The sequence below is a fragment of the Gopherus evgoodei genome, chromosome 9, assembly GCF_007399415.2.
Source record: "Gopherus evgoodei ecotype Sinaloan lineage chromosome 9, rGopEvg1_v1.p, whole genome shotgun sequence".
Lineage (NCBI taxonomy): Eukaryota > Metazoa > Chordata > Testudines > Testudinidae > Gopherus > Gopherus evgoodei.
The window spans coordinates 441720-468089 of record NC_044330.1 but is presented as its reverse complement, the minus strand read 5'-3'; the positions used below and the strand labels follow the sequence as shown (position 1 = coordinate 468089).

The 26370-nt window shown below is 39.0% G+C and overlaps 1 protein-coding gene across 34 annotated transcripts in view; it reads left to right on the top strand.

Moving 5' to 3' along the window:
- Positions 1-26370, top strand: part of DLG1 (discs large MAGUK scaffold protein 1) — a 395120-nt gene that overhangs the window by 222722 nt on the left and 146028 nt on the right. For 16 of the 34 annotated variants that reach the window (XM_030574809.1, XM_030574803.1, XM_030574821.1 and 13 more), the window contains 5 exons: positions 2333-2383; positions 5127-5251; positions 15576-15745; positions 16523-16659; positions 25425-25569. In XM_030574809.1, the coding sequence (XP_030430669.1) occupies positions 2333-2383; positions 5127-5251; positions 15576-15745; positions 16523-16659; positions 25425-25569 (628 nt within the window). Of the gene's footprint in view, positions 1-1692; positions 1706-2332; positions 2384-5126; positions 5252-7685; positions 7750-15575; positions 15746-16519; positions 16660-25424; positions 25570-26370 lie in introns of those variants that run through there. The other 18 variants (XM_030574808.1, XM_030574804.1, XM_030574802.1 and 15 more) reach the window with 4 other exon arrangements.

Sequence of the window (26370 nt, the reverse complement as noted above, 5' to 3'; positions counted from 1 at the left end):
ATTGAAAGGAAAGTAGTAAAATTACAGTTAGAACTTAATATAGTTTCTTTGAAAATGGCATTAACTGTGACTAGCTTATTTAAAAATATTGTAGAGGAAAACATCTTGTATTGCAACAAGGAATTGGCATTAACAAGTAGTTGCTCATTAAACTGACAATTTTAGAAGCAGACTCAAACAGCATGATTCATGGAACAAGTAATAAGATCTCAGTCCTACACTACTTAGCTGTCAATGTCGTATAAATCTTTCAATACCTTTTAATGAATCCTGACTCTCCTGGAAAGTTGTGACTTCGTCTCAACTTCAGGCAGCTAAATGTTAAACCGTGCTTTGTTTAGGCAAAAGGATCATCTTCAAACACAACTCTTCCTCTTTGGCTTGCTCTTCAACTCAAACCTTCCATCTGCCTATGATGTCTATAAATTTGGTATTACTTTTTAATCTGAATTTTCCTTGTCTTTATATCACTCCCACACATTACTTTACTCAGTGCAATCTAAGGTGAAGTCCTCACCCATGCCTTCATATAATTGAATTCACTCAAGGATTGGAATTAACAGGAAAAGAGAGTACAACAGACTACAGGATTAATTCTTGAATTTATCAGAATCAGTGCTTAAGTGGCTTTAAGCCCCTGTAGTCAGATGAAGTGGGAATGAACTGTTTAAACAGAGAAAAATTAAAATGTGATCAGAGAATTGGACTTCAAATGAGGCCAGAAGTTGTGGACAATATTGTTTTGAGATCAGAAGATCCAGGCAGTTGTTAGTAAAGGGAGTGACCCGTGTCCAACTCATCAAATTAAATGAATCAAATAAGGCATGAAAAAAAATTACAAAACGGTCATAGAAGTGAGAGAAAATAATCTATTTCCAGTAAGAGAAACACAAGATAAATATGACAAAAACCAGTATTCACATTTCAGTAGGTTACTAACAGAGGCACCTAGAGGGCAGTTGGTAATAGAAACTGGAAAACAAGGTAGAGCTAACTGTGCCAAATGGTACTCAAAAGTAGTTAGTAGTAGTAAACAACTGGCAATGAGTATAGATTATATGTACAAGGTATCAGGCTAATCATAGAGATAAACACCAATTTGGGGATAGTTGAAACTATATGGGGAGGTCAGGTGAGGTTTCTGATTGCCATAAACATTCAGGTGAAGGCACCACCAGTTAGTAGCTAAAAACCAATGTGGCCAAAGCAGAAGGATGCTGGGTAAGGGTTCTTGATGTTGATTAGAAGATACAGCAACCCATAAAACTCCATGATGGTAATAAGAAGAAAAAATAGAGGAAATACCCTGGTACCAGAAATAAAACTGTGTTGTTATGTGCAGGGAGCTATTCCTAGACCTATGACACCAGGAGGCTTTTTCTTTGGGTTGGAAAATTAAGACAGTAACATTAATGTTTATAGAAAGTTGGACCACTAAGGGTATTCTTTTAAAAATCCAAAGGAAATCCAAGCCTAACTTGAAGGAGCTGTTGTTGCTGACAACAGGTTAAAGCTATGCTATTTTGCCAGACACTGGCTTAGCAACACAGCTGCTTTGAAGGCATTGCTTGGAGCATCCCTATCACTGCAATAGGAGCAAAAAGCTACTGCCAGATTCCAGTGAACTGTTCATGGGTTTTCACATTCCAGGAAAGGCACAGGATTTCAACTCCAACACAGTCAGTAGCAGGCATCTCATCTTGGGGTGAGGAAGCTTTCCTTTTAATTGCAACTCATTTCTAAAGATGGAAACGTGCTACTCCAAATCCTGGAACAAAACTTTGAAAGAATATTTGAGTTTTAAGTTTAATTTACAAAACCTTCTGTTTTGTTTTCCTCTTTTTATTGAAGGTTTGTTTACTATATATAATAAATGACAAATATTACTGTGGATGTTGAGTAAAAGTTCAAGTATTTTTATTAGTTTCCAGTGACAAATAGTATGCAGAATTGCCATTTCCCTGCTGCCACTTAGCAGGAACAGGTATAGTGGCAAGAATGGTGGTCTTAGCATCTCTTTAGATTAACCATAAAATAAATCATTTAATCTCTAGCATCTCTAGAGATTTTTTCATTTTGTTCAAAGTCATTAAAGAAGAATATCACTCCCAAGTATGTAGAACTCATATCTTTAACATGCATACAGCTACACAATGTAGTAGCACACAATGTAGTGGTTAGAGCAGGGGGTATGCTGGGACGCATACAAACTTACAGGGGATTTTGAATCAATCTGCAGAGATGGGAGTAAGCCATCAGAGTACTGAGCAAATGTTCTGTGCTATGTGGAGTGTAAAATTCTACAGAACTTTTTTCTTTTTCCTTCATTTAGGTTAATGGCACGGATGCAGATTATGAATATGAAGAAATTACACTTGAAAGGGTAATAGTCTAAATGCTTTTCCATAAATTGTATTTGGAAGGAAATCCATGCTATTTGTGTATTGAAAGATTGGCCTCTTGATTTCCTGTGGTTAAACAGCAATACTGTTTATTTTTAGATCTATTAATTTAACCAAATATGAAATATATTGAATAGCACACAAATTGTATTGCTTTTGCACACACTTTATATTCTTAATTTAATACTTGTTAAATACTGTTTTGATAATTGAGCTGGAACTTCTATAGCCATTCCAAATTTGCTGTCTTGTGAGTTTTGATAATTATATCAGTACACTGTAGACCAGTGTTTAATTCGTGTCAGGGCTTGCAAGGGCTGAGCTCCAGCAACTCTAAGCTTGAAGTTCATAGCCTTGGTAACCCTGGGCTTGCTTCATCAGTTATGAAAGTCAAAAGATTGCTTGAGCCCTGGCACCTGTTTAATTGCAAATTAAGCCCTGGTATAGATGGTAGAAGTACTGAAGTCCTGTGTACCAACTGCTCTTGTATTTTAACTTGGGTGAGACAAAAATTCTTAGATGTTGCAGTAAAACCAAACATTTTGAGATATATATTAGGTTCTTTGTTGTCATGACTTGATTTCGTTATCTACCTAGCTAATAAACATTTTAACAGACTAACAGAGAATTCATTAACAGTATAGTATATTGTACTTTACATTGTAGACTGAAAATCTAAACTGTAACATTAAATGATATTTGACTCTATTATTGCAGTGCTCTGGCAATATATTTAATTTAAATAAATTAGTTTTATTTTGTTTTTGAGATTTTCTGCCATTTGAATACTGTGAAAAATTCAAGTAGTTAAAAAAAAAAATCTCAAAACCTTAAGCATGAAATTGGCACTGCAATTATCATACACATTGCTCTAATGGCCCTTTATGATGCAGTTAAAACAAGCATTTTGATATCTGTATGCATTCCAGGTTCTGTTAGACTTGAGCAGTGCATATGGCAACTGCAGAGATATTTTTGTGCTCAAGATTTCTGGCGATTTTTGTTAAGTTTGAGCAGTCCACATTTAACAATAAAACTCATTTCTCATTGTTGTAATTTCCATTGTCTTTCCATGAGCTTGCATTCCACTTAGAGCCATAGCATTGTCAAAGAAGCCCTGCAAGTTACTTGTAAATGACAAATAAAATAAACAGACGCTAAATCTAGCAGAGTAGTAGTACTCAGTAAGTAGCACAGAGTGGGAGACCCAGATTTTGTTAAAGCACCTCGCCTCTTTTGTAATCAGTCAGCAGAAATGGAGGGGTTCAACAGAGACCCTTCTCATTCAAGCAGAAATGTTGACAAACTCTAGAATATGAATTTCAGTTCAGATCTTAATGAGGAAATGAGACTTTTTATTTCTGTTATGATGTCTTGATGTGGTGAGTCTTGATTTAAATCAAGGGAAATAGAGGAAATACACAACTTCATCTGTGGTGCAAACTGTTTACTTCCCTTTTGTCCCCTAGGAGGATTTGTGGGGGCTAGAGAGCAGGAAATATCTTTGGGTAAAATAGCATATAAAAGAATCCAAAATTAATAGAAAGATTTTGTACTTTCTTCTTTACCTTAAAAATAAATCTGAAATGAACTGAAAATATTAATACATTAGTGACTAGAAATACCAACATGTTATAGAGACACAAATGATATAGCCACAGTAGCTAATTATTTTGAGAGGTCATGGTGGTGGTGGTTAATGTGCATTGCAGGTGGAAAGCGATCAGCTCACTGCTCTAGGATGGCCTGCACTCTCTCCATTTGAGAATTTTTAAAATCTCTTTGAGCTGCATAATTGTAACATTTGTTCTAGTTTGACTGAGTTCACAAGTGAAACAGAAGTGTTCTTGGTCTAGTCCACTCATTTATCCACTTTATAAAACTATCAGCCATGGGGCCATGATTACTCTACTTGGCAGAAGACAGATACTGAAACAGCTTCTGTATTAGTGTAAGACTGAGATGCTTTGATAGAGGAAGGTGGGGAAGCATCTGAAGAAAATTTCTAACAGTGTAGCTTTATAGCACAGTAATTTTGTAGTGTGAACCACAGAAGGTTTAGGACAGTAGTATAGGCAAGTCAGCAGTGAGCTGCTATTTTAAATCAAATAGTCTATTTAGATCAGACTTTAAAACATATATACTTTAACATTCATAATGTTTTATGTTTCTCACATTCCCCCCCCCCTTTGAAATGATAAAAGGAAGAGAGAAGGATATTTGCTGAAAACAATAAGCACATGATTTCTGCAGGATTTATGGGATAAGAAAGTCTGTAATTTGTAGCATTTCAACAAAATATCAGGTGTTATCACAGAATCAGACATTCCAGTTCCTGCAGTGTGTGTATGTTTGGAAGTTTTTCAACAGATGCATTCTTTTGTCTCAAAAGAGGAAACCACAGTAGCTATTATTGATTAGTTGTTATTGTTAACATGAACATTGACACAATCTCACTTGTTCCTGTAGTGATGCACAAATTTGAGTTTACACCATAGTAGAAACTTTCTCTGTTATTTTTGAAAGGCATGTCAGCTTCTCACCATTTTTTCCAAAATAATAAAAATAAATGTTATCCTGTAGTACATAATATAGTCTTAGCATTCCACTAGGAGTGGAATTACATCTGTTTGATAAAACGTAAGATGTTTTCTCTCCTGATTTGCTTTTACCCTACTAATTTATAAAAGAAAATTATTCAAATAAGTGATATTTATTTTTCAGGGAAATTCAGGGCTTGGCTTTAGCATTGCAGGTGGTACGGACAACCCACACATTGGGGATGACTCAAGTATTTTCATTACAAAAATCATAGCAGGGGGTGCAGCTGCTCAGGATGGAAGATTACGGTATGTCAACTGTGTTATTAAATGCTGTGCCTTTTATTAGAAGGGAAAGGACAAAACATTTTCGTATGGTTTTATTTATTTTTTTCTTTTACTGGAATAATTTAAAAGAAGTAATATTCTATAATTTATGCAGAGTTTATTTTGTAAGTAACATAAATAATGTTTTACTTGAATGAAAGGGTTGTTTGTTTTGTATTTAATCCAGCAGGTCTAATTTAGTGAATTCAGTTTTCTGTTATATGGTGTAAATATATTGTACCAATTTCTTGGTCTTCCTTAATTCATTAGGACTGTTGACAACAGGTAAGTATTTAGTTTAAGAACATCCCCTGTCTAGGAGCGATTGGGACAGATTCTCAACCGTGGCTCTGGCCTGACAGGGAATCCACAGGTGATGTAGAGTCCATGTCTATCATGCACTCTACCCAGACCCTGAGGAAGGAGTCATGTCAGGAAGAGGCAGAGCACTCTTCTGATTATGGATCAATACAGAAATCCCTGTGGGACCTCTACAGATCATCATTTAGAGGAGACCTTGAGCATCTCTAAATTCTGACCCCCACCCCAGCCAGCCTTGGAGAGTGGGAGTAAAAAGGCACCTTTCTTTTCTACACCAGTTCTTACAGGTGTATTGAATCTGAACTTATCGGGACACAGGGTAGGGTTAGTAATCCAAATTTGGGGTCAGTTTACCAAGGGGTTCCCAAGATACAGTCCCTGAATTAAACAGCTTTTCTTAAGGTTTATGTATTTTTCCAAAGTTTTCTTCCATATGTATTCAACATTTGTATAGGGGAAGGGGATAGGCAGTCACCTGTGAACCTGATCCATCCAGTCTGTGTCAGTTTGAGTCCCACCTAAGGCAGGAATCTGGAAAAGGTTTGAAGGCGTATTGCTAAAATCTGCCTTTGTCAGGGTGTGAGTTTGGGTTTTTTTGGTTTGCCTGTTTTTATTTTATTTTTTAAACTTTGAATGAATATAATCAAAATATTTGGATGATGAGGGAATTAGACATTTGAATGCTTGTTAGGAGGGGAGAAGGATTCGGGGTTGTACAAGTTTGGGGGGGAGAAGGGGAGTTGTTTGGGGCTGCAGTGAGGGGAGGGGGATAAATGGGGATGTGTGGTAGGGAAGGAAGGATGGGAGGCTCAGGAGGGAGGTTGGGAACGAAGAGTGGGAGTGAAGCAAGACATGCAGGTCAGGTGAGTGGCAGGGTGACTGGCGGAGAGTTGGGGCAGAGGGTTCTTTTAGCCCTGCTTTCTCCCTACTCTTGTGTGGTGTGTCAGCTAGGATCAGAGGGGAAGGGACTGTGTGTGTAACAGGATCTGGGTTGCCTGGCCCCTTATGTGAGTGCTGTGATCTGAGGGGCCTGCCTGCTTGTGTATATGCTGAGGGGGGGCTGCTCATCTATGTGGGTGTGACTCCACACTCCCTATTGTGAACTAGGTTTTTGGAGGGTCAGAGCCTCTCTCTCTGCTCCAACTCAAATGAAATGAGCCAATATCTAGGGAAGTCCTGCATGGAGAGCCAAGAACCTGCACAGTAGGAGAATATACAGAGAACTCACTGCTGAGACTGGGATGAGGAGTTGAGAATGGGCATGCTTGATGCATATCACAATCTCTCTAGCACTGGGGAGAGAGGGGACAGGAACAACCACTGACATAAAAGGAGCATTTAACACAACTGAGAGCTGTTGTTTCTGGTTGTATTCATCTGCAGGAGGTGTTCCCATTCAGTTGAGACCATCTAATTGAGAATAATGGGCCTCTCCATGTCTCTCTGAGTCTCCTATGCAGCAGATAGTTAAGGCTAGGAAGCCCTTTGCAGATCTCAGATCATAATTAAAGTTCTACCAAGCTGCTCCAGCTATTGCTTTCACCATTCAGCACAGCTACACCTAATACGGTGAATGCACCTGGAGTGCATTCAGATCATTTCCAGTGACTATTGCCAGCTCTAGGTGGTCAGAGTTAAGGTGGCATTGGCATGTACCTTAATTCTGTATTTCCTGATTTGCAAAGTTTTGAATTTTGCTGAACTTGACCTTCTGGAACAGCATGAGATAACTCTGGGCAACCTTAATTGCATTAATGAAGGTTTTTGTCAGTGAATAATACTTACACAGTGTAGTTCTGCAGATAGTACTAATTTAGTTCCATTTTTGATTTCACCATTTGGACTTCTTTCCTTCACTTTCTAGTGGTATGTTTCTTGTAGAAGTTAGCTGAGATCTTAATGTTTATCATTATTGTCATAAACAGATGGTTAAGGGTTAATGTCTCTTTTACCTGTAAAGGGTTAAGAAGCTCAGTGAACCTGGCTCTCACCTGACCAGAGGACCAATGGGGGGACAAGATACTTTCAAATCTTGGTGGAGAGAAGTCTTTATTTGTGTTGTTTGTTTTGTTCTTTGTTCGCTCTTGGGGCTAAGAGAGACCAGACGTACGCCCAGGTTTTCCCAGTCTTGCTGAATCAGTCTTTCATGTTTCAAAATTGTAAGTATAGCCAGGCAAGGCGGATTAGACTTATGTTTGTTTTCTTAACTTGTAAATGCATCTTTTTGCTGGAAGGATTTTTGCCTCTGTTTGCTGTAACTTTGAATCTAAGGCTAGTGGGGGGAGTCCCTCTGGTCTATATGAATCTGAATACCCTGTAAAGCATTTTCCATCCTGATTTTACAGAGATAATTTTTACCTTTTCTTTCTTTAATTAAAAGCTTTCTTTTTAAGAACCTGATTGATTTTTCCTTGTTTTAGAATCCAAGGGATTGCGTCTAAACTCACCAGGGATTGGTGGGGGGAAAAGGAAAGGGGGATGGTTGATTCTCTTTGTTTTAAGATCCAAGGAGTTTGGATCTGTGTAGCCTCTCAAGGCAACCCAGGGAGGGGAGAATCGGGGGGGGGGGAGGAGGGGGATGGTTAATTTCTCCTTGTTTTAAGACCCAAGGGATTTGGGTCTTGGGTTCCCCAGGGAAGGTTTGGAGGAACAGAAGTGTGCCAGACACAGACTTCTGGCTGGTGGCAGCGTTACCAGATCTAAGCTAGGAATTAAGCTTAGAAGGGTCCATGCAGTTCCCCCACATTTTTACTCTAAAGTTCAAAGTGGGGGAAAAAACCTTGACAATTATAAACTAATTACAAATTATCATTACGCATTACTCAGTACCCACATGCGTCTGACCCACAAAAGTTTATGCTCCAATACATCAGTTAGTTTGTAAGGTACCACGGGACTCTCTGTTGCTTTTTACAGATCCAGACTAACACAGCTACCCCTCTGATCAATATCATTTGTTATCAGTGGTTCGCTATCAGATTCTCAGGTCATATCTAGTGAGGTATCATAGGTGTTTGTCCTGGGTCCACTATTATTCCATTAATAAGTTGGATGATGGAGCATTTTGAAGGACAGAATTAGAATTCAAAGTGACCTTGATACATTTGATAATTGATCTGAAATTGAAAAGATGAAATTCCATACAGAACTGTACAAAGTACTACACTTAGGAAGGAGAAATGGAGATGGATGAATGCAAATGGAGAACACTGTGTTAGTGCTGCAGAGAAGGATCTGAGGGGCTGCAGAATCATAGAAGTGTAGGGCTGGAAGGAACCTCAAAAAGTCAAGTCCAGCACCTTGCCTGTAGCAGGACCAAGTAAATTACACCATCTGTGACGTGTGTCCAACCTGTTCTTCAGAACCTCCAGTGACAAGAATTCCATAATCCCCCATAGTAACATATTCCAGTGCTTAACCATCTTTATAGTTAGAAAGTTTTTCCTAACATCTGACCTAACCTTTCCTTGTTGCAGGTTAACCCTGTTACTACTTGTCCTACCTTCTGTGTACATGGGAAAAAATTGATCACTGACATCTTTATACCAGCACTTCACGTATTTGAAGACAGTTGACAAATCCCGCCTCAGTCTTCTTTTTATTGAGGGGATGCCAGAGTCACATCATGACCAATTTAAGGCCATTATATAGAAGGGAGAGATAGTAGCATGAGATAGTAGGCTGTGGTCTGAGCACGCTAGCATCCTAACTATGTCACACTTTTTGTGAGCTTTATGACAGAGTGGAGTTTTAAGGAGAAATTTGAAGGAGGATGTTGAGTTAGTTTTGTGGATGTTTACAGGGAGCTCCTTCAAAGTCTGAGGGGTAGCATGGGAGAAAGTATGAAGGTGCTTGTTTGAAAATTTAACAAATGGTTGATGTAGACTGTCATCATTGGCTCAGTAGAGGCAGGAGTCGATCTTATGATACTGAATGTGAAATAATCGGTACAATGGGGATGGGTCATGAAGGGCCTTGAATCTGAAGACAAGTAGCTTATATTTGTTATGATAGAGGAGAGCAAGCAAAGACGCAATGAGAGGGGTTTCATGTTCAAAGTGATGATCTAGGAAAAGAATCTTCACAGCTGCATTCTAAATGGATGTTAGAGTGGCAGGATTGCATTTGCCAATGCCAGAGAAAAGGATGAGGCAGTAATTCAGAAGCAAGAGGAAAAGAGCCTGGATGAAAGGTTTATCTGTGTAGATGGGTAGGAAATGCTGTATCCTAAGAAATGTTGTTCAAAAAGACTCTGAAAGATTTAAGCATATCCTGGATGTGAGCATCTAGAGGGATAACTCAGCTGAAGATGACACCCAGTTTATGGGCCTGAATGGTAGGCAGGGTGGTGGTGATGTCCAGAACAAATGAGACAGTAGGTGTCAAATTGGAATTAGAAGGGAAGATTAAGAGCTGTGTTTTAGCCAGGTTGAGTTTGAGCTGATGGCTATGTATCCATGAGGAGATGTCACAGAAACAAGCTGTGATTTTAATTCGGACAGAAGGAGACAGGTCTGGAGTAGAGAAAGAAATCTGTGAGTCATCCACATAGAAATGTAGTTGAATTAATGTTCACAGATGAGATTACCCAGATATAAGATATAGAAGAGGGAGAAGGAAACCACGGTAGAGTATAAGGGTATGAGGAGGATCCTCTGAAAGAATTGTGGTTGTTTAGTTTGGAAAAGAGAAGACTGAGAGGGGACATGATAGCAGTTTTCAGGTATCTAAAAGGGTGTCATCAGGAGGAGGGAGAAAACTTGTTCACCTTAGCCTCTAATGATAGAACAAGAAGCAATGGGTTTAAACTGCAGCAAGGGAGATTTAGGTTGGACATTAGGAAAAAGTTCCTAACTGTCAGGGTGGTTAAACGCTGGAATAAATTGCCTAGGGAGGCTGTGGAATCTCCATCTCTGGAGATATTTAAGAGTAGGTTAGATAAATGTCTATCAGGGATGGTCTAGACAGTATTTGGTCCTGCCATGAGGGCAGGGGACTGGACTCGATGACCTCTCGAGGTCCCTTCTAGTCCTAGAGTCTATGAATCTATGGTTGGGGTAGATGTTGTCAGAGGTGAGGAATAGGCAGAGAACGGTGTGGATGTGGGTTTTGCATTTGTGCTGTTGTGAGGAAGGTGGAGATTGGGATGTGGAGTGGAAGAAGTATGGTGGGAGCTATATAGGGGTAAGGATGGGGAAATGGAGCTGACGGAGAGAAGGAAAGATGAAGAGCATGGATGCTGTGATGCAGAAAGAGGAATGTGGTTAGAGCTATGTGTGAGTGGCATTTGGACACAGGCATGTACATATACATGCATATAGAAACATGTTTGAATAATGCTGTGAAGGCAGGCTTGCAGAAATCTCCTGTGAAGTAGCTAGAGTGCATTGCCTCTCTGTATCTGAGGGGCAAGGCAGATGCAGCTGGTCTGTGCCACTAAAGGGATCTGGGATGGGGGCAGGTGGCACCCCAGGACAGCAGCAGTTTGCTGTTTTAGAATTTAATACACATCATTCAGGGCCCCATATTAGTCTGTTGACTGCTGTCTGATGCACAGCTTACATCTCCCAGAACTTGCTGGCAGTCAGACTAGGCATGTCAGGTATGTCTAAACGTTGTTTATCTTAGTAGAATGTCAGTACAGCACCAGCAGCACATCAAATGGACAGCAAAGCCATCAGTGACATAATTAATCTACCAAAGCAGGAAGGCAATGTTTCAAAGCAGAACAGAGGAAGTTCTTTGTTTAACGTATGGGTTAAAACTCTAGCTTCTTTTCCTCCTGTGCTTCCTAGTTTGCTGAACAGTGCAGTAGTTAGCTACTCTTTCCTTTAAATGCTGACCACATTTTTTTTGCATGTAAAAAATAGTTTGTGCAATTTTTCTGATTAAAATATATTGAAACTGAAGCTGCTTCTTCCAGTGATGGTCCCTATGTGTATTCCCACATAAATGTGTGTGTGCACCATGCATCTGAGTCTGGAAGTGTTTCTTTGCAGTGTCCATTGACCCCCCCCCCCCCCGTGCATATGTATCCCCTCATGTTCTCAGCTGAGAGTATAATAGGTAGTGAGGGTTGATGCATCTCCAGTTCCATCTTACTGCCACATGGCAGTTGGGTACTGGAGATCATCCATCAAAGATACTCAATAGAATTCCTCTCATTTCAACCTCATTGCTCCCACCCCAGACTTCCACTGGAGACCCTTCTCACGAATTCATCCTCCAACAAGAAGTGGACACTCTGCTCCTCAAGGGGACTGTAGAACCTGTCCCACATCACTACAGTAGACGGGGTTTTTACTCCATTGTATTTCCTCATCTCAAAAGAAGGGCAGATGGCAGTGTCGCATTCTAGACCTTTGGGTGGTAACACTGGCATCTATTATCCCATCCCTCCCCCAGGGAGCCTGGTTCGCAGCTCTCTGCAAGGAGTCGTATTACTTCCATGTAGATATCCATCCAGCCTGCGACAAATTTGTCCATTTTTGAGTGGGACACCACCATTACCAGGTTTGGATCTTCCTGTTTGGTATAACAGTGGCTCCACGAGTGCTCACAAAGGTCTTTGCTGTGGCCACAGCCCAAATGCAGATACTCTGTATTCTTCTGTCTGACAACTGGCTGGCTCCTCATGAGATTTTCGCACCAGGAAGTAACCGTCACAGTCCTCATCCTTTGCATGCTATTGACATCTCACTAGCTGCATCAAGGAGGACAAGTTGGTATTTACACCTGTGCAGATGATATCGTTTATTGGGGCATGGCTTGACTCCATCCCAGCAAGAGCTTTCCTCCCAGTGGACCACTTAACAACACTGATGTCTGTCATTACAGACCTGTCTTGCAGGCCCAATACCATGGCCCACGGCTGCCTCTCTCTCCTCAGCCATATGTGATACCACACTCATGTCTCCACATGCGTTGCCTCCAAGCGTGACTCTTTTCCATCTATGAACCCAGCATGGACCATATGCAGACCAGAGACCTCATTACCCAGAGCCTCCCTCACATGGTGGACCGATTCTTCCAAAGTCTTAATTAGCACCCCCTTCACTCTACCCACACCCCAGGTCACCATCACAACTGACATCTCCCTCATGAGCTGAGGAGCCCACCTAGACCACCACACAGCCCAGAGTGTGTGTATGCCCTGGGACGCCAGGATGCCCATAAATATGCTACAGCTCCGGGTGATCCATTGACCATGCTGGCCCTTTCTTCCACTTATTTGATCTCTGTATGTTCAACTCCTCTTCAGCAACATCACAGAAGTCGTGTACATCTACAATCGAATGGCACCAAGCCTCCCTCTCTCTGTTCCAAGTTCATCTGCCCCTGAAACTGTTGCACCAAAAACATGTAACAGTTCAAGTCATGTACCTCCCACGCATTGAGGACTCCCTAGTCAACACACTCAGCCGACTCTACATCTATCATGAGTGGGAGCTACACAATGCCATGATACAGTGCCTCTTCAAGAACTACGGCACCTCTTTGCCATTCATGAGAACAGGAAGTTGCCCCTCTATTATTCCAGAGGAGCAATAGGGAAGGACATGCAGGGTGACGCTCTCTTCCTGTCCCAGACAGGAGACTTCCACTACGTTTTCCCTCCCATTCCACACCTCCTGCATGTAATCCACAAAGTTCGCCGGGACAGAGCCACCGTGATCTTCATAGCCCCATTCTGGTCATGACAATTCTGGTTCATGGACCTTCTTCAACTCTCCACTCAGACTCCGATCCACCTTCACACACTCCCAGATCTACTCACACAAAGTCAAGGGAGACTCTTGCATCCCAAGCTGAGCCACTTCACTTCACAGCCTGGTATTTGGCTGGGGGTTGATGGTGGACCATGCATGCTTCATCCTGCTATGGTGAATCTTTACTCAGAGCAGGAGAGAATCCACCAGAACATGCTGTCAGGCGAAATGGAGATGCTTCATGCTATGGGCCCACCATCACTCATTGAATGCTGTATCTATACTGGTTGTCCTGGACTACCTTCTCGCCCTCAAAATGTCCAGCCTTCACCTATACATGGGTGCAACTGGCAGCAGTCAGCACCTTTCTTCCTTCTGTGGACAGTACCTCAGTGTTTATGCATCTCACAATCGCTTGCTTCATAAAGGATTTACTCAACACTTTTCCACCAGCACGAAAGCACACACCTGCGTGGGACCTTAATCCCTTCCTCTCCACCCTCATGAAACCACCCTTTGAACCATTGGCAACATGCTCCCTCTCCCACCTCTTCATGAAAATGGCTTTCCTGGTAGCCATAACTTCAGCCAGATGGGTCAGTGAGTTGATAGCCCTGATGGCAGATCCTCCCCTTTACACTATATTTCACAAGAAGAAAGATGTCCCTTCAGCTCCATCCTAAATTCTTTCCAAAGGTCATGCTGGGAATTCCACCTGAACTAGTGCATTCACCTACCTGTTTTTTGCCCCAAACTGCACATCTCCCCCACTGACAGGATCCTGCACTCCCTGGATGTCCGTCATGCACTGGCTTTCTGCATTCACAGTGCTCGACCCTTTTGCATGTCGCTGAAGCTCTTTGTGGCAATTGCCAAATGGTCCACATGTGAAGCCCTCTCCTCTCAACCCATCTCCAAATGGGTCTCGGGATGCATCCTGGAATGCTACAACTAGTTTGATGTACCCATATCTGATAGAATCATGGCTCACTCTACATGAGTGATGTGCTGATGTGCCCTGGCAAGACATTTGTCATGCAGCCACCTGGTGCTCCATCCACACCTTCACAACCAGTATGCCCTCACACAAGTAAGCGGCAGCTACAGACACAGCAGTCGGCTAAGCTGTACTGAGGACCACACTTCCATTAGCACCCTTGCAGCCAATTCTGCACTGATCACTGCTCATGAGTCACGTGTGGAATACACATAGGAACCGTCACTCAAAGAGGAGAAAGAGGGTACTTACCTGTAACTGGAGATTCTTTGAGATGTGTGGTCCCTATCTATATTCCACTACTTCCTTACATCCCCTCTGCGTCGGGCTAGTTCTAAGGTAAAGAGAGGGAGACTGGAGAGGTGTTGACCCACACTACCTATTATACTTTTGGCTGGGAGCACGAGGGAATGCACATGCATGGGTGGGTCAGTGGACACTGGTAGGAAACACTTCCAGACTCAGGCGCATGGCATGCCATGCACACCTGTGTGTGGAATACAGATTGAGACCACACATCTTGAAGAACCTCCAGTTACAGGTAAGTAACCTTCTCTTAGCAGAAAACATTTTGATCTTTAGTTGTAAACAAAATATTATTTTAAAATCATTTGTTATTTCCTTCTTAATTGGACTTTTTTATGTTGCATTTTCAGTAATGTTGTTTTTATTTTAAAGAATATTTGATCCATATTTTTTCCAAAAAAATGTGTCATGTATTGTATTAATTGGCAGTTTCATCTGGTTAAAATGCTATTGGACACCTAATATGTTCAGTACACTATAATTAAGGTTAAAACTTTGTCATGGTTATTTTTATTAAAAGTCACAGACGGGTCACGGGCAATAAAAATTCATGGAAACTGTGACTTGTCTGTGACTTTTGCTGCTGTGGCTCCATGGTTTCCCCCACCACCATGGTGACTGGGAGCTTTGGGATTCCCCCTCCGCCTGCAGCAGCTGGAAGCTGCAGAGTGACCATATTTCCCAAAGAGCAAACAGGACACCTCCAGCTGCTTGCCAGAGGCGTACCCCCCACACACACACACGAGGCTGTCGCCCGTCGCTGTAACCTTGCAGAGGGATCCTTCTCGCTGCTATCGCTGGAACTCTGCAGGGGCCCTGCTGGCTGCCAGAGTCCCGCAGCCCCTGGCGATGAAGCAGAGAATGTCACAGAGGTCTCTGGAAGTCACGGATTCTGTGCCTTCCATGACCTCTATGACATTAACGTAGCCTTACGTATAATACCTCAACTAAATGAAAGCATTGGTGTCCTCAGGGTTAACGATTGCATATTACGAGTAAATGAAGTGGATGTTCGTGATGTGACACACAGCAAAGCAGTTGAAGCATTAAAGGAGGCAGGATCCATTGTGCGGTTGTATGTCAAAAGAAGAAAACCAGTCACAGAAAAAATAATGGAGATAAAACTTGTGAAAGGGCCGAAAGGTATGTGGCAAGTATAAAGTTTCTGTTATACAAAAAAGGATAAAGTTGCCAGTAGTTTGCAGGCCATTATTTCTCAGTGAGTACGCAAAAATTATATTAGTCCACATTACTAATGGAACATTTGAGGATTGGCAGCATCGGAATAATGCAAATGAAGACAGATACATTTTAAGTGCAGTAGTAAAGCTCTTAATAGTTCTGGCAAACACTTGCCCTCATCCATATAGCATGCATAATATTTTGCTTTTAATGCAAACAATTTGTGCCCAGTTAAAACACTTCCTTGATAATATAGTCATTTTTAAGAGGAATATATCGATCTTAGCACTGGAATAAACTTTTCATGTGAAATCTCTGGATATTTCTTCAAAGGTGAAAAAACTACACAGAGAAACCATTCTGCTTGTTTCCATACTTACAGGTGATGCAACATTACAAAACTATTCTTTGAAGTGGTAGGATTGGATAATCATTACTGTAGTTGAGCTGTGTGGTTGCAATTGAGTGATTCACCTACCTTTTTTTGTAAATGTTGCTTCTCTGACAAAAATTAAATCTCTTTTTTTGGGAGGAATTCTGATCATTTTACTGTGTTTAAAAAACATTAGTTACTGCTCTAACAACTGTACTATACCTGCTCAAGAACCTGTGTCATGTTAAATTATAATTATTTCTATAGCACCATAGTTGCATGGAGCACAATTATATTGTGATTGACATCAAATTGATATTAATAGTTTAAAAGGTCTCTGGAAAAATGACTTTATTTTCAAGCAGGACTTGGGTTCAGCATAGCTGGTGGTGTTGGAAATCAGCATATTCCTGGTGACAACAGTATCTATGTAACTAAAATTATTGAAGGAGGTGCAGCACATAAAGATGGCAAACTTCAGATTGGAGACAAACTTCTAGCTGTAAGTAAAGGTGTACTTTCCCTTCTGTGCATACTACTTATTGGTACATACAAAATGATGCCATAATTCAGCTAAGTTTTAAGGGAGCTGTCCATAGGCCTGGCAAGACAGATGCGTCATAGATACTGTTTCTTGTACAAATTCCAAGAAATGTAAATATTAAAATAAATTCTCCATCTTCAGTCTCTCTCATTTCAGAAAATCTCTGAGATCTCAAACTGGGTTAAATGTTCTGTTGAAAAATCAGAACTGTGTCCTATAGCAATCAACATGCTTCATTTCCAGAGTTTGCCATTAAGTCTCTAGAGGCACGGGGCAATTCTAACATTTAAAATAGCCTTTGGTAACACTACCATCTACTGCCCTAAAAATCCCTGAAGGGTAAGGAACCCACTTACTTATTTTCTGCATACCAGTCCCTAGGGATGGCTGGTTTGGAATTAGGTGCATCATCTTATATTAGTTTACAAAATCCACTGCCATTCATTAGTGGTTTATTTAGGGTTGTTGGTTTTTTTCCTTTTTTCTTTTCTCAAAGCAAACACTTCAAAGCTGCCTTCAGTATGTAAGAAAGAAAATAATTTTCAACTGCCCCAGATGTCACCAGTAATCCTACTGTGTTCAGAGCATGCTCTAGTGATCTCAGCATGAGACTAGGAGACAGGTTCTAATTCCAGCTCTCATAGCCAGACCTACTCACACTGAATAGCATCTTACTCTGCAAAAGCAATAAAACTATTCATAGAATAAAGTAGGTCTGTCAATTAATCACAGTTAACTCAAGCAATTAACTCAAAACAAATTGACTCAATCTAAAAAGTTAATGGTGATTTATTGCAATTTTAATCACACTGTTAAACAATAATAGAATACCAATTTAAATTTATTATAAATATTTTTGAAGGTTTTTCTACATTTTCAAATATATTGATTTCAGTTAAACACAATACAGTGTACAATGCTCATTTATTGTTATTGTTAGGGTTGTCAAGCGATTAAAAAAATTAATCACGATTAATGGCACGATTAAAAAAAATAGTGATTAATTGAGTGATTAATTGCACTGTTAAACAGTACTAGAATACCATTTATTTAAATATTTTGGATGTTTTCTACATTTGCAAAAATACTGATTTCCGTTACAACACAGAATACAAAGTGTATGGTGCTCACTTTATTTTTTATTACAAATATTTGCACTGTTAAAAAGCAAAAGAAATAGTATTTTGCATTTCACCTATTACAAATACTGTAGGGCTATTTCTTTATCATGAAAGTTGAACTTACAAATGTAGAATTATGTACAAAAAACAACTGCACTCAAAAATAAAACAATGTAAAACTTTAAAGCCTACAAGTCCACCTTCTTGTTCAGTCAATCGCTCAGACAAACACGTTTGTTTACATTTGCAGAAGATAATGCTGCCTGCTTCTTATTTACAATGCGCCTGAAAGTGGGAACAGGCGTTCATTCACATGGCACTCTTGTAGCTGTCATTTGAAGGTATTTACATACCAGATATGCTAAACATTCATATGTCCTTTCATGTTTCGACCATCGTTCCAGAGGACGTATTCATGCTGATGACAGGTTCTGATTAATAATGATCCAAAGTGGTGCAGATGATGCATGTTCATTTTCATCATCTGATTCAGATGCCACCAGCAGAAGGTTGATTTTCTTTTTTTGGTGGTTTGGGTTCTGTAGTTTCTGCTTCGGCCTGTTGTTCTTTTAAGACTTCTGAAAGCATTCTCCACACCTCGTCCCTCTCAGATTTTGGAAGGCACTTCAGATTCTTAAACCTTGGGTTAACTGCTGCAATTTCTAAAGATAGCTTACACATTGCTACCTTCTCTGTGTTTTGTCAAATCTGCTGTGAAAGTGTTCTGAAAATGAACAACATGCTCGGTCATCATCTGAAACTGCTATAACATGAATATAGGGCAGAATGCGGGTAAAACAAAGCAGGAGACATTCAGTTCTCGCCCAAGGAGTTGAGTCACATATTTAATGCATTTTTAACAAGCTTCATCAGTGTGGATGGATAAATGTCAATTTGTATTCTGTTGTTGTTTAACAGTGCAATTAAAACTGCAGTTAATCACGATTAAGTTTTTTGAGTTTTTGATTAATCGACAGCCTTCATTATTTTTTATTACAAATATTTGCACTGTGAAAAAGATAAACAAAAGAAATAATGTTTTTCAATTCACTTTATGCAGTTGCTGTAGTGCAGTCTCTTTATCATGAAAGTGAAATTTACAAATGTAGATTTTTTTTTGTTACATAACTGGACTCAAAAACAAAACAATGTTAGACTTCAGAGCCTACGAATCCACTTAATCCTACTTACTTCTTTTTCAGTCAGTCACTAAGACAGGTATGGGGAGGGATAGTTTAGTGGTTTGAGCATTGGCCTGCTAAACCTAGGGTTGTGAGTTCAATCCTTGGGGGGGTCCATTTAGGGATCTAGGGCAAAAATCTGTCTGGGGATTGGTCCCTCTTTGAGCAGGGAGTTGGACTAGATCACCTCCTGAGGTCCCTTCCAACCCTGGTATTCTATGAAGTTTATTTACATTTATGGGAAATAATGCTGCCTGCTTCTTCTGTACAGAGTCACCTAAAAGTGAGAGCAGACATTTGCATGGCACTTCTGTAGCTGGTGTTGCAAGTTATTTACATGCCAGATATGCTAAATGCTGTGAACGCTGTATACTTTGTATTCTGGGTTGTAATTGAAATCAGTATATTTGAAAACGTAGAAAACATCCAAAAATAAGTTAAATAAATGGTATTCTTTTGTTATTAAACGATGTGATTAAAACTGTGATTAATGTGATTAATTTTTTAAATAATTTGACAGTCCTGGAATAAAGTGATCCTTGCTCTAAGAGTAAGAATCTGACCCTTAGTCTTTATGCTGGGTCCCCATCAGTAAAACAGAGGAATTATAAGCTTACCTTAAAGGGTTTTTCGTGGGTTAGTTAATGTTAGTAAAACGATTTGAAGGTGAAAATCACACATTTTGCTTTTATTTATATTTATCAGTTATATTGAGTTTTTATCTGCAAATCACTTTATAAACAGTTATTATTTGGGGTGTCAATGGGGGTATCTGTGGATTTGGGGGATGGTCTGGCAGCGAAGAGAGAACGAGTTTCCACAGTGGGATTGCTGTTGTGTGAACTTGTTCTCTGTTCTAGATTTCCCCATTATGGAGGTTCCCAGATTTTCCTAGCAGCACGCTTCTATTGCAGTGCAACTGCATGGGGCAGGGAAGAAATCCAAAAACAATGAGGCAGCATAGTGCATCCATGCTGATGGCTGTGTTTCAACAGTTCGTGAAGGTTTTATGGAGCTCAGGGGATCCAAACTTCTACCCTGCAGAGATATTCTCTCTCCTCATTTGAGTGCAACCTCAGAGTTTCATGTCCAGGCCTCTGTAATTTGAGGTTATGACATACATTTCATTTGAGTATCAAATGTGATGTTATGCACACTGAATAAACATTTTAAGCATAAATATTTTAATGTATTACATTAGCACCCCAACCAGGATCAGGACCCCATTATGCTTGGATTTGTACAGAGATGGAATAAGAGAGAGCCCCAGCCCCAAAGATCTTACAGTTTAATTAAGACATAACAAGTAGGTATAAAAAATAATGAAGGAGCAGAGGAGAGAGAATAAGGATACCAATGATAATGTCTTATAAGAGACTACATTAATAAGATGAATATCAAAATCCCCACTGGCCATCTGTCTAGCCAATATCAGAGAGAGATTATCTTACCTGCAGTAGATTTGAATGGACTTGAAGGGAGTCAGGTAACCTGTACAGTATAAATCGTATCTAACCTGTCTGATGAATTAAAGTTTCATAGAGAAACTCTTTTTAGACTTGCAACTTGTGTTATGGATTTTTTGTTAAAGAAAATATAACACTCTTACTGAATCTTCACCTTGTGAAAGAGTTAAGTTTGGAGGCTAGAAAAATGGAAGCTGACCCTTTATGGCACACTTTTTACTGCATGAATTGTACAAGTAAACTTTAGTGAGGAGGAGAGCCTGTTACATAAAAGTTTATGGAGTAACTTCTAGTAAAGGTGTTGGAGTATGAATATGTAATTCTTCCCCTTTCAAAGCAGAATGTATGAATGGTAAAAATCTCATCATTATGTCACTCTGATTAGTAATCAGTGACTTGTACAGGAACTTAATGTTCACTCATTTTATTTAATAAGTAATTAGTGATATTTGCCAAGTTATTGGTATAGATAGATTTTTTTTCCCCCATGTTCTATTTTTTCACTTGGTCACACACTGGAAATGTTGGCACCGTTACTTTGTATAAATAATCGCACTTTTAGGAACTTGTGCATTATAACTTTTGGACTGCCTGACATTTTTTGGCTCTCTGCATGTGGCTCTGCTCAACTGTGTGAAAATCTGAGTGGTTCCTGATTTTCAAATTATTTAAAATTGTCAAGATAGTTAAACACTAACAGAAGAAATTCTTAAGAGGTAGAAAGAATTTGTTAAGTAGGATCATTTTTTTGTAAATATCCATTTTATATTTCTATAGATATAATGGGACAGCTGTTCTTCCAGAGGAGCCAAGAATGCTTTTGGGTACTGAATATTTGTACCCTTTAAAAAAAAAAATCCCTTCTGATTTTTGTGTCACTGTAAGAAAAAAAAAATCTACATTTGTAAATTGCACTTTCTCCATAAGGATATTGCACTACAGTACTTGTATGAAGTGAATTGAAAAATACTATTTTAGTTTGTCTTTTTTACAGTGCAACTATTTGTAATAAAAAATAGTATCATCAAGTATTGTATTGGCAAACTTGGTGTACAGATGCAAAGACTGGTATTTCAAGATATCAGATCCACAAAAATGCCTATTACTTAGAAGCAATTTCTTAACAGCTTTCTAGTAATGTCAGCTGTGTAATACATGTGCATACTGATGCCATGAATGGAACTAGCCTATGTCATAATTGCAAGAATCCTTTCTTGGAGTTTTGCTATTATTTCAAGATTAATTGCAACCCTTATTTCAGAGGGTTAATGTTTACATAGTTATAATTGATATGTAGAGTATAAAAATGTTGGGAGGGATATCAGTGGGAAGCCAGATCTAGGAGTCTGGTATTCCTTGTAATAATCCTTCACCCAAAAAAGGGAATATAATTTGAACATGTTGGCAAAAATGTTCAGTATGTTTATATTACTAGAGATTTCAAAAATTGTAAAGCTTTTCTGATTTTATGAAATGCTTACCGTTAAGTCTAGCTTTTAGATAAATGATTTGGTGCAGCAGTATTTCAGCCACTAAAGGAAATTTGCATAATCAAAGAGTAAGAAAAAATTGTAATATAATCCAGTGTAGGATTTTTATGTGGGTTGGAGGGGAAATGGTTATTTTACTGGAGATATTCAAAATAAATCCACAGTTTAACATATATAGGAATACTCCCAAAATCAGTTTTTAAATGTCAGCCAAAAGACTTGTAAAACATGTAATCTACTGTGTTGACATACTCTGCTTATGAATAAAAGTAATGAAGTTGATTTTAGTATCTAATCTGAGGAACAGTTTCCAAATCAGGCAGAATATAGCTTTTCAACTCTCTCAATATTATACTATTCAATTTATAGATGCATTATAAAATTACAATATCTATTTACTAAGAATAGTATGAGTTAAAATAGCTGTCTTCAAAAACTGTAACATCAATATAAGGTGGTTTGATCCTAGGGAATTGATTTGCATAGTATGAAAACATTAAATAGACAAAAAATGTACTATGGTGCTTTAAAACTGTTAAGTGCTTTATAAATAACAGTATTCAAAAGGTACAGTAAACATTTTTAATATGATGTATAAGTAAACTAAATAATTACAGAAGCAGCAGAAAAAGTCTCTGCTTCTTTTTGTTTTACTCCTGGTGTTCTGTTGTGTTAATTTTGATGGAATATATGGATCCAGAGAGTCAACAGTATTAACATGACCCTGTCATTGTACAACATTAACAGTTTTAGACAAAGTTTGGGATTCAGGTAGAGATACCTTGGCCTGCTTAGTACCATAACAAACACCATTAAAAATTCTTTAAATCTTTTATTAAAGATAAAGAAAAACAAGTAACAACAGTTATCACATTGGAAATGTAAAGTATTAAATCAGGCTTTCATTTTAACACTATCCCTTGTTCCCTTTCCCTTTAGCTTTAAACAGTTTTTAGAAGTAAAAAACTCTGCTTGACAGTCTTTTAGATGGTACTAAAAATTGTGATAACTCTCCTATTTTGGTGGAAAGGAGAAAAAATTAGTTGAGATTGCTTGCCTGAAGCTGCTGTTGCTATTACTGCTGCTAGTTTGATCCCAGTTAACTACAAAGTAAACACACGACAGGAGAGAGCGGAATGTAGGTTCTGTCTCTTATGTTGATTCTCACTTGCAGATTCATTATTCAAGAAATACAAGCACAGAGCACACAGTCTTATCATCCATTCCAAAACTTGGCAGACTTCTACCAGCATCAAGCTGCCTTGGGCATTGCTTTTAGCTGGCTCTTTGGTCACAGACTTACAGCAATGTTGCAAAATATACAGTCCTGGCCAGCTAAGCCAGACTGTTGTTAAACAGAAGTCAAATAGGAAAAAGAAGAAATAAGGAGGGGTGGGGAGGTGCAGGTGACATGTCATCTGGGCTCCTTTGTCTGCCCAGGATGTTTCTCAGGATTAGGATGATGAGGGCCCAGCGATGTAACAGTGGATTCTGAGGTCCCCGGAGATGGTGGAAGTGGTATCCAAGACGGTAAAGCTTGTTCCTTTCCTATTCTTCCACTTTTGTTAAGTGGTGGTTCTCAAACAGTTTGCAGGCAGTTGCATCCCTGAAAAAAATTTTTTTTTCTTTTAAGGACCCAAAAAGGGACTAGTGGGTGAAATGTTTTGTTCGCCTGTTAGTCCCCCCTTCTCTTGTTTACCGATATCCATAGGCCTTCCTGTTTGGATTAATTCAGTCCTTCTGTCTGCCTTTTGCACCTTTTCCCATCAACATGTATTGTTGTAGGTTATTGTGGGATTTTATGAATTTTCGCTCACTTCTTACAATTGAGCTCACAGTTAAAATAAATTTAAAGACCCGTTTTTACAACAGTTCTCCTAGTTATAGTATGGGCTCCTCTAGATGACACAAATTTAAAGTTGCTGTTTTTAGGCTCAGCTCTCAAAAATATTTTTGCTACTGCCTGCAACATCTGGGCTCTGCAGGCACAGACAAAATTTTAAATTGGCCTTCAGCATTTGCACGAAACTATATTGGATATTCTGCACTGCCTATCACTTCCAAAATGGAGTGAGATGCTGATTCAACCCAGTACAAGTTCTGTTTGCTCGTCCCCTGAATTAGTGGTGGAAAGCCATACGTACCAGACCTTTTCTGTTTTCCCTTCCAATTCCAGTTGGGTGGGGGGGAGGAGAGAAAAAGGTCTTTGTCAAGTTTCTCAAAAATGAGTCCTTAAAGTTAAACTGTGTCCATATTTAGGTGCATCCTTCAGCTCCCAGGAAAGTCAGTGGAAGCTGCAGAGTATATCAGTATTTTTGAAAATCAGGCCATTTATGGTGGTGCTTAAATATGGCTTAAGGAATCTAATTCTGTTTTGGAAAACCTTGCACCTTGTGTTTATGTATTGTGGTGACTGATGTCTGGAGTAGATGGCCAGGATAGAGCAGTGTAAAACCACAAAGGCCTGAAAATGGTTAATTAAAAATGTCTTTCAACTAAAGCATAGCATGTAAAACCTTTTAATATTTTTTAAAGGTTTACATTTTACTTGAAAACCAAACTACTACAAAATAATATAAGTGTTCCATAATAGGCTAAAAAGTGTTCCGTGGCCAAAAAAGTTTGGGAAACGCTATTTTAGACTCTTCAACAGTACAGCCAGTTTTTTTATATGAATAGTCTGTCTTCAGTTGACCTTCCAGTGCTGACTGACAACTCAATTCCTTCAGGAATTTGGTGACTCAAATAACTAAATACATTAATACATAGAAAATGTGAAATTACTATATATAAAAATTCTATATTAATGAGGAACAAATTAGATACAATCATAATAAAAGCAAATCTGATATATTATTACTATTTCTTCTTATTACCACCATAATGTATAAGAGCTGTATTCCTCTTGGTGCTTGGTGCTGTGCAAATACAGAACAAAGACCGTTTCTGCTCCAAAGAGCTTACAATCTAAGCAGTAGAGAAGATGGTTACAATAAGATGGGGGAATACCAGGAAACAGTGAGACAATATTGGTTAGTATGACAGGCAGTGGTATCAACACAACAGTGGCCTAAGCTTTGTCAGGCTTTTTTTGTAGGCTTCGCAGCAAAGGAGCGTTTTTAAGGAGGGATTTGAACGAGGCTAAGTAGATTCATGGATGTTTATGGGAAGCTCTTCATAGTAACACTCATCCATCCAGTATCCAAAAACCCATCCTTTGCTATGCTATGTCCAACATAGATTATATTACCCTTTGGACAGGCACTTGCCATCTCTATGTGTAAATAAAGCATCATACATGAACTGTGGTGCTGTAGGACCTAATAGATCTGTGGCATAATGGACCAAAAGTAAGGTTTACTGATCCTGGAACGCTCCAAGAAGTTTAAGAGAAACTTTCTGTGAAACTTCATGAAAGCTTACAGTTTTATGTTAAGGATGAGTTCATTTATTCTTTATCTTTAGGTGAACAGTGTTTGCTTAGAAGAAGTTACACATGAAGAAGCAGTGACTGCCTTAAAAAACACATCTGATTTTGTTTATCTGAAAGTTGCAAAACCCACCAGCATGTTCATGAATGATAGTTATGCCCCTCCAGACATCACAAACTGTAAGTTGAGCTTGTCTTTACTACTTAGCTCTTAATAAACATATCTGTCTTTAAAGTTTTGGTTAACACAAAATATTTAACATTTTAAACGTTTATTTCAAGTTTTAAAATTAAGAATTTTATTGATGGGAAAATCTGAGATTGGTATGAAAATGTTATCAGAAGAATTGTAACAATTAAGCAGGAAGGCGTCATGAGCTAGCATGATGAGCATGTGTCTACAGTCAGGAACTCCTGAGTAATAATTCTTGCTCTGCCATTGGTTTGTTGTGCCTAGGGCAGGTGACTTAATATTTCTGCCTCAATATCGGATTTGTATAATGGGAATCCTGCTTCCCTCTGATGGTTACTGTATTGTGAGGGTTATTTGATGTTTATAAAGCAGTGTGTGCGTGGTGTGGTGTTTGAAATGAGTAAAGGGATAGAATATTGTTTTGGGTGGAATTTAGTGACATTTTTACTTTTCATTTCGCTTGTTTTTCTTGCATCCAAATTTCACCTGCTCAGATTTCATAGAAGTCTGAACTTTGCATATATTTCCATTGTCTCTCTTTAATGGACAAATTAATGTACAAACATATAAATAAGTAAAGGTTTTTTTTCAAATTCATTGATGAATATCTGAAATTGAAATTCTCCAATTTTTTCAGAAGTTCATCTGAGTTCCAACATGATTATTATAATTCCCAAACAAAAAACAAAGCAAAACACGTTAAGCTGGAGTTAAGGTAGAGGGGGAACGTCTCAGGAGCTGAAGAGTAAAACATCTTACAAATTGTTGTGACTATCACAAAAAAAAAA